Source organism: Dama dama, chromosome 8 (genome assembly GCF_033118175.1).
Source record: "Dama dama isolate Ldn47 chromosome 8, ASM3311817v1, whole genome shotgun sequence".
In the NCBI taxonomy this organism is placed as follows: Eukaryota; Metazoa; Chordata; class Mammalia; order Artiodactyla; family Cervidae; genus Dama; species Dama dama.
Genome location: NC_083688.1, coordinates 27,585,222 through 27,599,410, shown reverse-complemented (window position 1 = coordinate 27,599,410; position 14,189 = coordinate 27,585,222). Strand labels below are relative to the sequence as shown.

The 14,189-nt window shown below is 51.7% G+C and overlaps 1 protein-coding gene across 5 annotated transcripts; it reads right to left on the bottom strand.

Annotated features, from left to right (window-relative positions):
- Positions 1 to 707: 707 nt before the first annotated feature.
- Positions 708 to 10,686, bottom strand: DNPEP (aspartyl aminopeptidase). 5 transcript variants are annotated; one of them, XM_061148674.1, is made up of 15 exons: positions 10,649 to 10,686; positions 9,740 to 9,833; positions 9,565 to 9,653; positions 9,356 to 9,469; positions 9,057 to 9,182; positions 8,707 to 8,837; positions 8,320 to 8,395; positions 8,100 to 8,207; positions 7,037 to 7,114; positions 6,005 to 6,088; positions 5,144 to 5,304; positions 4,708 to 4,747; positions 4,482 to 4,583; positions 1,220 to 1,387; positions 708 to 846 (listed from the first exon to the last, which is right to left on the bottom strand). In XM_061148674.1, exons 2-15 carry the CDS (start codon positions 9,825 to 9,827, stop codon positions 796 to 798), a joined length of 1,416 nt encoding a protein of 471 aa, XP_061004657.1. In that variant the 5' UTR covers positions 9,828 to 9,833; positions 10,649 to 10,686; the 3' UTR covers positions 708 to 795. The 5 variants fall into 5 exon arrangements, with proteins under 5 accessions (XP_061004657.1, XP_061004652.1, XP_061004654.1 ...); XM_061148669.1 differs by lacking the exon at positions 10,649 to 10,686 and adding an exon at positions 10,398 to 10,536; XM_061148671.1 differs by lacking the exon at positions 10,649 to 10,686 and adding an exon at positions 10,230 to 10,377.
- Between the last annotated feature and the right edge of the window lie 3,503 nt (positions 10,687 to 14,189).

Below are 14,189 nucleotides of genomic sequence, written 5' to 3'. Positions count from 1 at the left end.
GTTGTGTCCGACTCTGTGCGACCCCATAGACGGCAGCCCACCAGGCTCCCCCGTCCCTGGGATTCTCCAGGCAAGAATATTGGAGTGGGTTGCCATTTCCTTCTCCAATGCATGAAAGTGAAAAGTGAAAGTGAAGTCACTCAGTTGTGTCCGACTTGTAGTGACCCCATGGACTGCAGCCTACCAGGCTCCTCCGTCCATGGGATTTTCCAGGCAAGAATACTGGAGTGGGGTGCCATTCCCTTCTCTGCAAGTAACAGCAGCGGCTGCTAAGTGAAGTGGTTGATGAAGGGCAAAGCTGAAGCCCAGATTCTGTCCCTCTCCTGGCAGTGCCTGGGAGGGGTGGGAAAGGGATGGGTAGAAAGGGGAACAGCCTGAGCTGCCCAGGGAGGCTCTGGGGGCATCTAATGCTGAGCACTCGGACCCAAGGGCCAGGCTGGGCTCCCAAACTATTCTGGGAATGGAAGGACTGGGGATCGGAGAAGATGTAACCTTCCCATTGTGAACTCACCCACCTCCATCCACTTAGGCATGAGCTTAAGAAAAAAGAAAAAGAGACTTGAAATCCAGTCTCCATGAGCTCTCCCAGGATCTGCAGCCTCCTCTACCTGTACCCCAACTTCCCCGCCTATTCTGCTTTCAGAGGTTTAAGCCAGGCCCGAACCCCCCCACCCCTCCAACCTCCAAATAAGTACAATGGAATGAGCTTGAGTGAAAAATCCACTTTAATAATCCAGCTTCAGCTCGGCTGAGAACTTCCCCTCTCACGTGTAAGAGAAGTCTCTCCAATAGGTCTCAGTCTACCAGGAGGTTACGGCTCAGAGAAGGGAACAGCTCAAAGAAGCCCTAAAAGAGAAGGCAACATGGGATTTGGGGTTAGTGGAGACCAGGTCGGGGGTGCCCCACTGCTCACTGGCCACCAACACGGCCCAGCAAGAGAGGAAGGCGTAGTTGCTTCACCCTCACTTGACCGCTGTCAAAGCCTTCTCATCCCCAATCTCCTCTCCAACCCTTTACTATCCTCTGGGAGCTGATGAGGGCCCCTGAGCTTTGAGAAGAAGAGGGACCCTTCCTTTCCTACATGGTATGAGGTAGCTGGTATGAGGCTCTAAGCCAGCCAGCCCCATGCACGGGCCAGATGGTGCCCCAGGACTGATGTGGGTACCAGATGGGGAGGGAGCCTGGCTCCCACAGTGACGGGGAGGGGGGTCAGAGTCACCTTAAAGAGAGTGAGGGTCTGGAGGACTCCTGTGGTGCAGGCTGTCTCCCGGATGGAGTGCATGGCCAGCTGGGGGCTGCCCAAATCCAGCACCCGCAGACCTAGCCGAGAAGCCAAGATAGGTCCAATGGTGGTGCCGCAGGGCGAGTCATTCCGAACCATGAGATCCTGCGGGGAGGAAGAGCCATTCATGAGCAACATGTAACACTTGTTTCTTAAGACCCAGGAGGAAGTACCTTAGAACTGCAGGGCTGAAAGGAGCCTGGTACCTCACCCACTCCGACCTCCCCAAAGAGTGGATGTGACCGGTGTAAAATCACAAGGCTGACACTACGGCAGGCCCAAAGGGCAGGATATTCTGAACTGGTCCCATTCTCTCCATCTGCACTACCACCACCTCAGTTCCAGCTACCTCATACTGCCTTTCACACAATCCGTTCCCCACACAGTGGGCAGGGGGACTGGAAATATACATGCACCCTTTATGTCCCCTTGCTTCATAACATGCACCCCCCACCCCACCCACACACAAAGAAAAATCACTCAATAATCTTAGTGGATTTAAAAATATGGCTATGGGCAGTTTTAAACTACTTGATTTGTATTCTGGTAAACAAAAGTAAATATATGATGGTAAATATACCATCATAATATGATGGTGGACATCAAGATTTTTCACATAAAAGAGAATTACAAAACCAAGTAAAGTAAGCAGTAACTGCTCTGTTTTTAAAAATGAGAGTCGCAGTATTAACTCACGGTTTTTAAAATATGTGCATTTTTTCCTAGCTATGTCCTTAGAAATGACCCCAAAGCATTCCTCCCCGCCACCCCCACAATAACAATGAACACTTATGACGCTAGACTAGCCTCTAACATCAATATCCATCAAAAGCCACCAAGTCTGGGGAGAGAAATGAGCAAGATGAGCCTGCAATTTCCTTTTGGGCCAAAAAGCAAGACAACTTCCCAGAGTCATGACAAAGAACACAGGAGTCACATGGAAAGGACTCCTGCTGGTCAAAGTCATGACAAATTGAGCGTGAAATGACACGACTATGGGGACCAGATCTACACTGAACCAACAAAAATCTATGATTCTAAATATACAATGATCATCAAAAAGAGAACCTTTTATTTGTTAGCACTTGAGGCAGCCATTAAAACACTTCACCTTGAAAGCTGGTTATTAAAGGGAACAGTAAGTATTTATCCTGACTTTCCAGGAGGAATCATACTTCACAATAACCAGATGGCCCTACTGGATGGGAGAAAGTTCTACTTCACAGAAGAATGATAGCTAATAAATGTAAAAGGAATAAAAAAAATGGAGGGGGGGCATTTTTTCAGTAAACACTAATGAAATTATGGATTTAGGCAAAGATTATCAATTGGTGCTAAAACTCAGCACTTGTCTGATTGATGGGAAGCTTATCACCTGTACAGGTTACTGTCCAGTCAAAGGAGGAATACCTCCATGAGGTGGAGGGACCGAGGGCAGCCCTCCCTTTGTGGCGATCAATCTTATTATCACTAAGGGTGAATTACCCAGAGTATGTGGATGATGCAAAATGAAGGACACACCTGTCACGATGTCTTCTGGCCCAAACGGTTTAACCTGAATCCATCAAGCCTTTAGATATGAATTCGAGATTACAGGAAATACACAGGCTAGAGGCTTAAACTCAACGATACCATGAGGAAGCACCCAGGAAAATCCAAAAAGGAAGACAACATCATATGGGATGATAAGCCTGGTTTCTTCAATAAGTCAACGTTATTTAAAAAAGAACAACAACAACAAAAGTAGGTGGGGTAGCTGTGCTAGATAAACAACCAGATATAACACATGGTCCTGAACTGGAAACCAAAGTGGGACAAACTGTAAAGAATGTTTTGGGGATCACTGAAAATGATCTGTGTATGAAATGAGACAAATTTACTGAAACTAAAATTTTCTGAAATAGAAAGATGGAGAATACTGAGTGAAAAGAGGAAACAAAAGATATATCCAAGATGATTTCATTTTTTAAACAAGACGTGTGTTAAGTATATACATAGAAAAAAATCTGGAAGAGTACGTACAAATCTCTCGGGATTAATGTTTTATTTTCTCACTTCCATTTATATTTTCTAAAGCACACATGCCCTGCTTCTGCTGTAAGCTGTTAAAGAGAAATCCCCCAATGTCCTCCTACTGCCTTAGAAGAAGATCCAAACACCCTTCCTGCCTAGGAGGCCCAGCAGGGCTGGCTCCTCCCCCTCATACTCAGCCTGGCTCTGCCACTGCGGCTCCAGCTGCTCCTAATGGACCAAGGTCACTCCTGCCCACTGGGGGCTTTTGCCTTGGGGCTTCGCTGGTGGCTCAGACAGTAAATAATGTGCCTGCAGTGCGGGAGACTCAGGTTCAATCCCTGGATCAGAAAGATCCCCTGGAGAAGGGAATGGCAAGCCACTCCAGTATTCTTGCCTGGAGAATTCCCATGGACAGCAGAGCCAGGCGGGCTATAGTCCATGGGGTCACAAAGACTCGGACACAACTGAGTGACTAATGCTCACCCTCGGGCAGGGATGCTATTTGCTCATAGCAGCCTCATTCTCAATGCTTAGGTCTCAGAAAGGCCTTACTGAGAATGAAACAATTCAGTTCTACAATGTGAGGTGGGGGAAGCTATACGGGCAGAGAGAGCCTGAGGCTGGAGTTCAGGATGCCAGGGTCCTAGTCGTGACTTATCAGGAACTCCCTGCTATGTCTATCACCAGACCACCTGGGCTCCAGCCCTTGAAACATATATTATCCTAACACAGATCTTAATCACTGCATATTTCTTCCTCCCTCCTTCTCTCTCTGACTAGATGGGCCGTGGCCAAGGCCAGAATGACAATGAGTTCCAGGTTTCCTGGCCCTGAACGTCCCTTGTGGAAGCCCCCAGGGAGTGTAAGAGAGACACAGGGGAACTGGAGGTGCTGGGAGGGAGAGTGGTAGGACTAACTCTCTATGTGCCATGAGGACACTGCACCTTTAACCCCATTTTCCAGGAGTGGAAACAAAGTCAAAGGAAATTAGGAGACGAGTCCAGGGTCACAGGACTAGCATCCTGTCAGAACCAGAACTGTTCCCGGCTCTGCCTATATCCAACCCCACCGCTCCTCACTCGACTAGGACCCTCCTCCTCTAAAGCCTGTCTATCAGGCCCCCCTTACTGGGGGACCACCTGCCTGTGCCCCCCACCCCACCTTCCCAGGCAGGGTCCACCCTCACCTGCAGGGGCACCCCGACATTGCTGGCCACCTCTCGGATCAGGGCCTCTGAAACCGCATTCGAGGCGTAGCGTTGCTTGCTGTTCACCTTGATCACAGGGCCCTGGGGAGAGGGAAACCAGGAGTCTAGAGGGAGGCAGAGATGCCTAACAGGTCCACAGGGAAGAGGACGGGGCCTGGAGCCAGCCAGGCCTCCAGATACCAGAGGAGAAGCAGGAGCGCCTCACCTTGTGGAATAGGGGCCTGTGGTTCTCCTCATGCTTGTCCCTGTAAGAGACCGAAAAAGGCCAGGGATGGCCAACAGCAGCTGTCAACACACACCAGTCGCTCATGGCAGACATCACCAATACAGCATTCTTTCCCACCCAGCCTGCAGGACCTCAAAGTCAAGCTAAACACCGGGCTCCAGGCAGCCTCTTACAACGAGGGGTGGGGGAAGTAAGTCTGTAGACAGAACCTATTTGGATGGGTTAGGCATGATGTGACTTTGACCAAGTCAGGCTACAGAGCAGTCAAAAGGAAGTCCCCATGGAACCTCCTGGCAGAATGAGGAGGAAGGGGAAGGGGAGAGGCGGAGCCCCAAGGCCAGGGCTGAGCCTGAAGCCAGGTCACGCTCCAGTCCCTGGCTGTGTGAGGCCTGTGTGCCCGGCGCAGGAGACTCACAGGTAGTTGGGGTGCACGGCATGGGCCATGTCTGCGCTGATCATGTAGGACTTGGGGATGGCTTCCTCAAAGGCCGTCAGGTGCTGGGGCGAAGCCGAGATCCGCCGCAGCACCAGCTCCGTCAGCAGTGACTGTGCCCCCTGTGCGCTCTCCGACCCCACCTGGTGATGACAGGGGCCTGGCTCTGGGGGTCTGGTCTGGGGGGCTGGAGCTGGAGGCCAGGAAATGGGGCCCACTGCCCAGACTGGCTCAGGATCCCCACTGAATCAGTGGGTGGGAATGCGGACTGTTATCAGCCACTTCCCCAACCCTATCCCACCAAAAAGCTGATGGTGAGCTGGGGCCACCGTCTAATGCTTGGCCATCTCCAGGGCAGAAAGAGAACTGTCCAGTCCACTTCCATTCCTGGCTGGCCTTCCTTCTCCCTGACCATCTGGGGTGCAGCCCAGGTGCCCCATCTCCCTGGTCAATCTTCTTTGGTGCATGTGACAGGAGCTGCTAACTCTGACCTGTGCGGTTACAGGAAGCTGTGTAGTTGTGCAGGCGTCTCAGCCAGCACCCTAACCCAAACACGCAGGGTGAGGATCCAGCCTGCACTGGGCCCTGGGGCTGCCAGTGTGAAAGGGCAAAGTCCCTGTCCTCCAGGAGCTCACCACGTGGCACCCGGAGACGTGGGAGGTGTCATCACACCAGGAGCAGGTACAAGCTGAGCCGGAGGGGACACCCAGAGCTGAGGAAGCACAGGCAGTGTCTGGCTCATCCTTGGAGCCTCCAGAGGAGCCCTGGCCTGTGGCAGCTGCTGGACACCACTGGCTGCAGAAGACTCCCCAGAAGAGACCCTCCCCAGAGCTCCCCACACACCTCTTCATTGTCGTAGAGGGCGATCATGCGCACGTGGGGATCTGCGGCCAGGGAGGCAGGGGCTGAGCAGGAATCGATCAAGGCCTGTTTGGGGAGGGGGCAAAAGCATCATCCTCCCCAGTCCACCTCCCATAACTCAGCCCACCAACACCTGGGAGGCTCACTTGCCCACCTCCCGCCATCACAGCCGGAGTGAAGCAGGTTCCAGTGGTCACCGGTCTGCATCTCTCAAGGTGCTGCCGGGTGGGAGGACACGTGGGGGGCCTTTTCGATGAGCTGAGGGAAAAGCTCCCTCTCCTCCCTCACATGCCTTCCCACACAAAAGGCAGGAGGGTGTGTAAGACGGAGGGGAAGGGCTGAGAATCCTGGCAAGTCAAAAGGACTGCACAGGTCACGTAAACTAGTTGGTCTCGGCATCGACACTGAGGTCCAAAGAGGTGACTGTGACTCCATTGAGGTGATGCGACTGGCTGGCTGGATGCGTAAGTGGCTCTGAGTCCAAGGTCTGGCTCTGGCCTCAGTTACAGCCCAAAGCCTGTCTCTGAGAACAGGACGGGGTGCAAACGGGGGAGTATGGAAACAACAGAGGGAGGAGCAGGGGTGAGAGGTGAGGAACAGGGGGAAGTGACCAGGATAGAAAGAAGGTGGGGAATATCAATGCAACCACCCAATGAGATGCCAAGGCTCAAAGGCAGCTGGGTGAGCTTAAGCCAGGGTTTGGGGGGGAAGGCTAGAGGAGGGGGATGATACTGCTATACAGGATACTAGGGTCTTTCCTTTAAGGCATAGCTTAACTTAAAGGAGAAGCAGGACAAGACTCTGTGAGGCCCTGAACAACTTCTCGGCCTTCTGCCGACCTCATCCCCCGCCCCGGCCCAGCCGGTGCAAAGACGGGGCCCGGAGGAGCGATGCTGAGGCTGCAGCATTTAGGCCTCTCCCCATGGTCCACCCGCATCAGGGGTCTTCTCATGACCCGTAGGACTCCAGGTGGTCCTCCTGCCCCGTGCTCCTGGGAGTGCCCCGGCTCCTCACCTGCAGGGCACAGAAGCAGCTGTGCAGGTTGTCCAGCCGAGGGGCAAAGATGAACTCCTCGTAGGCACCACCCAGGACCTAGACAGACAGGACGGTCATCCTGATCTTCATCCCGGCCCCGGGACTCAGCCTCTTCTCCCTGCTCCTTAGGGGCTGTGTCTGAACTCGTCTCCTTGGTTCCTTGCCCAACCTCTCCCAGCCTCTGGCCTAGAGCACTCAGCCCGCTATGCCGAGCTGAGTGGAGAACGGAGAAGGGCCAGGCTGGAGCTGAGGGACAGGAGGGTGCAGGCCTGCGGCCTATGGGGCAGGGCAAGGCAGAGACCAAACAAGAAGAGAAGAAAGCCGAGGAACTAAACAGAGGAGACTAGGCGAGAAATAGAAAGTTAGCACATGTTCAAATATGGGCGAGCATCCAAAGACATGGCCGTCTCCTACGGTCAGCAACTGGGAGAGATACAAGGACAGGCTCCAGGAAGGCGGGGTGGGGCACATCCAGGCCTCCTGTCCTCGGAGGTTGGGAGCCAGCACAGGTCAAAGTGGACAGGGACCCCAGTAGCAGAAACTCCTCCTGAAATTGTGGAAAGCTTACGCCCCCACCCCAGACAGCCCAAGCAGGCAGACCTGGCATGGGAAACCTGCCATTTTTGAGAACCACTGCCCTAGAAGCAGAGTGGGTTGGTATCTACTGGGAAAACAGTGAAGTGAAAGTGAAAGCCGCTCAGTCGTGTCCAACTCTTTGCAACACCATGGACTATACAGTCCATGGTATTCTCTAGGCCAGAATACTGGAGTGGGTAGCCATTCCCTTCTCCTGGGGATCTTCCCAACCCAGGAATCGAACCCAGGTATCCCGCACTGCAGGCAGATTCTTTACTAGCTGAGCCACAGGGAAGCCTAAGAATACTGACGTGGGTTGCTGATCCCTTCTCCAGCACATTTCCCTGACCCAGGAATTGTACTGGGGTCTTCTGAAGTGCAGGCAGATTCTTTACCAACTGAGCTATGAGGGAAAATATGTTGGGGCCAGCTAGGATCCCAGGGTCCCCACCCATGAGTTCCTCACCGCAGGTTGAGTGTCAGCGAGACACAGCTCCATCTCCAAGATGTCCTCAGGGCTCAGCCCCAGGTGGGCGCAGAGTAGGGACATGAGGACGGAGTGGTGACGCTCATCCTGCAGGGCAGGGGGTTGCTGAGAGGCGGGTCCACTCCCCGCTCTCTCCCCTTCTCTGGGAACCAGTCTCTTCCCCTCTGTGCACCCCTCCCCACGAGCAGGTGGCTCTTACTGCAGCATTGAGGGGGCCTGGCTCTGGAGTCCCCTTCTCCAGCTCCTCCTGGATGGATGTGGCAAGAATGGGGACCCTGTGGGGAGACACGTGAGGGGGGCGTGGGGGGAGGGCTGGAGGGCACAGCCAGGTGGGACACCCTGCATTAGGACCCTGGGCTCAGGCATCCCCTGATGGGGAACTTCCCCGGTCCCACAATTCCCAGGTCCCTCTCCAAAAAGCAGAGCTCTCAGGGCCCCTGGACATCTGCTGGGTCCCTGGGATAGAACCTGACTGTGGCCACTGTTAGGGAGTGGTCTCCCAGATCCCAGCAGGCCCCCCGCCTCCAATCACCCATGCCACACCCTCCCCAGCTCCGGGTCACCACCGCCTTCACCCCCATCTCACAAGTGCATCTCCATGTTGGGCCCAAAGTTCTCATTGACATTTCTCTGCAGATGGATGGCCAGGTGCGGAATGCGAAGAATGGGCCTGTCCACGTGCACCAGCCGCTGCTCCAGCCGGCCTGAGGTAGGGCACTATGGCCAAACAGACAGGGTCAGCCCAGGCTGGGGGGCCCTGCATCCGCAGCTGGTTAAATCCCCCACTTCGCCCAGACTAACCAAGGTGGGCCTCTGACCTGGGCTGCCCCTTCCCCCCTTCCCTGGGGGGCTCTCCAGGTTCCCTGAAGGGAGGTGACAGTCAGCCTTCAGGCAGCTGAAAGCTCAGGGCCTCCCAGATCCAATCCCAGGCCCCACCTTGACAATGACACGTCCAGCCAAGGTCAGGTCACGGTCAAACCAGGTGCTCCAGATGCCACCACCGTAGGTCTCCACACCAACCTGCTGGAAGCCCACCTGGCTGCGGCGAGACCGCCGCTTCACCTGAGAGGGACAGCGGGGAACAAGCATTCAGAAAAGGCCAGGTGGCAGGATTTGGCGCTGAGAGGACGGGTAGTGTGACCCAGAAGGGCCCCAAGTGGGGAGGAAGGAACTGACAAGTCTTCTCTGCACACCCCCTGATGCCTCCCCTCTCCCAGGCAGCCCCACTTCCTTACCCGGAGGCAGGGGCTGTCCGTGTGGGCCCCAATGAGGCTGAAACCATTGCCGGGAACGTACTGGCCCCCCACAGCAAATGCGATGATGGTGGAGGAGTTCCTGGTCAGGAAGTACTGGGGTGGGGGTTTAGAGCTGGATTAGCCAGAGCACGGGACTTCAAGCCCCAGCCCAGGTTCCTACCTCTCCGCCCCCGCCCCACCCCCAGTACCTTGCTCTCCGGCTTGATATCCCAGCTCTCGGTCTCCTTGAGTTCATGGAAGCCGGCCTGGAGGAGGCGGCTGCGGCACTCGGCCACCGCTGTAGGGAAAGAACCCTCTCACGGTTGATGGAAGCCGGGAGGAGGCACACCCGCTCCCTACCCGCCCCCTGCCCTGGTCACTCACCGTGGAAAGGAGAGGGGCTCCGGTTGACGAACTTGAGCAGTTCCCGGGCCGCGGCCTGCACCGCCTCTTTGCGGGCCCTGCCGCTCATGGCCACCTAGGGGACGGGGGGCGCTCATACGCCTACGAGGTCTAGGACGCCTGACCCATCTCGGCTTCGGGAACCTCCCCAGCCAATCCCCACCGAGTGAGGGATCGCCGCTCAGATCTCGGCTTCCGCCCCTTTCCCCCCACCAAGAGACGCAGAAGGCCGGGCTCCAACCCACCGGGAAGTATCACAACCCTCCCGCTGAGCTCCCGGCCCAGCTGGTCCCACACGGCCCGCCCCCTAATCCGAGTTTCAGTCCGGCCCCACCAAGTCCATCCCCACGTGACTGACCAGCTGGAAATCCCGGTCAGTTCCCAAACTCTGAGCCGGCCCGTACACCACGTCCGCGACCCCACCCCTCAACCAAAGCCCTGTCCCCTAGGGAACACCCCACCTGGGTCTCACCCCTGAACAACCCGGGAAAGTAAAGTCACTTGAGATCAGACTTTCGGTTTCGTTTAGGGTCGAGGGGAGCCCCCCACGTCAGCAAGCGCGCTGCTGAGCTTGGACCCGAGCGGGCACCTGGCCGGGTCTAAGATCGAAGTTCGTCCGGGACGAACAGAGGCCACCTACCTGCATGGCCGTACGCGTGGGCCTGCGTCCCGGTGTCCGGCCCCTGCGCACAGCCCGCCCCTACTCCCTCCGCTGTAGCCCCGCCCCGGGCCTGCGGCTCGCCCCGCCCCGCCCTCCGCCCCTTCCACGGGGGTGGCGGACGCCCTCTGCCGACCCGGAGGTGCTAGGACAGCCTGGAACCGCCTGCCCCGATTCTTGCACCCTCACTCCCAAGTTAGGGAGTACAGGAGAAAACGCCTCCGCCAGCTCACCTGGTCACCTGGGTGTTGTACAAAGTGCTCTCTCTCTCCACAGGCACTCTGGTGATAATAAAAGCAACATGGTTAATGTTCATGATAAGTTTTAGCTTTATAATAAAGCTTAATGAGCTAGGTAGTTTAATCTTCATTGCCCTTTCAACTTTATATCTTTACTGTCCCTGGTCAGGGAACTAGATCTCGAAAGCAGCTGTGAAGGAAAAAAAAAAAAAAAAAAAGACAGAGAAAGACAAACTCCATATGTTCTTGGAGGCAATTCCAATATTCCTATGTCAAGAGTAAGTAAGTAGTAATTTTTAAAACCCAGAAACACATTTGGTCATAATGGCCATCATTTTAAAATCTACAATCAATGCTGCAGAGGGTGTGGAGAAAAGGGAATCCTCTTACCGTTGGTGGGAATGTAAATTGGTCTATCCACTAGGGAGAACAGTATGGAGGTTCCTTAGAAAACTAAAAGTAGAGCTAACATATGGTATATGCCCAGCAATCCCACTCCTGGGCATATATCTGGTGAAAATCATATTTCAAAAGATACATGGGACTTCCCTGGTGCTTCAGTGCTTAACCAGCCTCAGCCTTCCAATGCAGCGGATCTGGTTTTGATCCCTGGTGGGAACTAAGATCCCACATGTTGCAGACAACTAAGCCTGTGCCACTACTCAGCAACAAAAAGATTCCACATGCCGCAACTAAGACCCAGCACAGCCAAATCAGTATTTAAAAGAGAGAGAGAGAGAAAAGATGCATGCACCCCAATGTTCACTGCAGCCCTGTTTCCAATAGCTGGGACATGGATGCTACCTAAATGTCCATCCATGGATAAATAAAATGGATAAAGAAGATGTGGTACATTACCCAGTCATTAAAAAAAACCAATAATATAATACCATTTGCAATGAAAAGGATGGACCCAGAGATTGTCATATTTAGTGAGGTAAGACAGAGAAAGACAAATATATGATACCACTTATATGTGGAATCTAAAAATATGCTACAAATCAACTTACTTACAAAACAGAACTAGAGTCACAAATGTAGAAAACAAAGTTATGGTTCCCAAGGGTGAAGGAGGGGAAGGGGAAGTTTGGAGATTGGGACTGACATGTAAACACTACTGTATATAAAATAGATAATAAGCACCTACTGTGTAGCACAGGGAACTCTACTCAGTACTCTGTAGTGATCTATATGGGAAAAGAATCTTAAAAAGGAGTGTATATATGTATATGTATAACTGATTCACTTTGCTCTACAGCAGAAAGTAACACAACATTGTAAATTGTACTACAATTTTTATTGAAGTATAGTTAATATTTAAAAACAAAACAAAAATCCAGGTGCTTGCCTAGCCATTGATTCTGATCAGGACTCTTGGTGGCTCCTAGGTTCAACACAGGGGCCCATTACCAGGGGTGTTATAAACATTCCAGGGATCACAGGTTGATGGAGCAATCTGCTGTTTATGTACTGGAGTAGGAATGTCCAGGGAGTGAGGAGTAGTTGGAAAGATCCTGCGGCCCTCAACTCAAAGGAATAGATATTATAATGTCGTATTCAGGAATATGGGCTTCCCTGGTGGCTCAGGTGGTAAAGAATCCACCTGCAATGCAGGAGACCACGGTTCAATTCATGGGTCGGGAAGATCCCCTGGAGCAGGGCATGGAAACCCACTCCAGTGTTCTTGCCTGGAGAATCCCCACGGACAGAGGAGCCTGGTGGGCTACAGTCTGTGGGGTTGCAAAGAGTCGGACCCAACAGAGCGACTAAGCACATTCAGGAATATACACACGAGGTGATGGGTTAAATTCATGGCGTTCCCTCATCATTCCCTGGAATGCCATTATGTATGAAGATTCACTGCTGAGTGGGACATGAAGGGAACATTCTTCCTCTCTGAGGAGCCAGAGGCTGGCTACTGGTGAAGGAACACATTCAAGGACAGTGACAAGAGCAAAATCAGGGATGCAAACAGGGTCAGGGAGGGAGCCTTAGCTCAAAACTCTTTAATGTTCTGATCACAAAAAAGAGTACTTGTTCACAATTGCAAATCAACTATACTTGAATAAAAATAAATAAATGAAACAATTCAAATAAAAAGTAAAACGTATCATGTTTTTTAAAAAAAGTACATGTTAATGTGAGCAATTCAAACATCAATAAAATGCAAAACTTAAAAAGTGAAAGTAAATGTTTGAAAAATTGAACATCCAGTCTTAATAAAAACAAAACCAGGGAATTCCCTAGCAGTCCAGTGGTTAGGACTCCACACTTTCACTGCCAGGAGTGCAGTTTCAAGCACAGCCAAAAGAAAAAAAAAGGAACCACCAAAAAACAAAAACAAAATCCTCTTAAGAAACGAGAAGAGAAAGGATAAAGGCTGTTTTCCAGAAATCTACAGCAGACATTAGTAAGGAAATATAGAAGTATCCCTGTTCAAATCAGAAGCTGATTAGCTGTTATCACTGGTAATCAATGTGGATCTGAAGTCAGAGCCAGTGCCAGAAAACAGTTTTATATGTAAAAGCACAATCTGTCCCTATTTGTAGGTTACATAATTACCAAGGGCTTCCCTTGTGACTCAGCTGGTAAAGAATCCGCCTGCAACACGGGAGGATCTTGCTTTGATCCCTGGGTTGGGAAGATCCCCTGGAGAAGGGAATGGCTACCCACTCCAGTGTTCTGGCCTGGAGAACTCCATGAACTATATGGGGTTGCAAAAGTCGGTCAGGACTCAGCAACTTCCACTTTCACAATTACCAAGACAATAAACTTAGAACTGTTAGAAGTGGAAGAAGAGGTGGCCTGATTTGAAAAATCATCGGCTTTCCTGTACAATAATCAACCAGAAAATATAATCATAGAAAGGTCCTATTTACCAGAACAAGAGAAACTGTTAAATTACTAGGAACGAGCATCTGTGTGACCCAATCTCAAGTAGACAGGGAAATGCATGTTAAAAGTGAAATAGCATTTTTGATTTGTCAGATTAGCAAAAATGAAAAAGATTGGTAATATCAAATGCAGGAGAAAGCCTGGGGTCATGTATGTCTTTCTACCCAATTTTTGTGGTATAAACACTCCCTATGGCTGATTCTAGACAGCCAACATGAACTGAAAGTAGAGTTGAGAAGGAATTTGGGAAAGCAAACCACTGTGTAGATATCTACCAAACGGATACAAGTAGACACAAATAACCTCAGGAACATAGATTTGTAGTAAAATAATTAAGAAAGTGATGATTTTTGAGTATTTATAACCTCTGTTTTAATATAATTTATTTGGTTGTAACTTTATACAATTTCATTTTTAGTGACTGCTGTGTTTAACAATATGATCACAAAATTCCTAGAAATTTGATGATCACTTCTCATGAGCTGGTCCAAGCCGATTCTAACACACCACTTCACCCATATTCTACACCTCTGTTCTGCAAGGTGTGATTGGTTGACTTGGGAATTTTTCAGAAATTCAGAATCTCAGGGCTTAACCCAGATCTACCAAATCAGAGCTGCATGTTAACGAGACCCCTTGA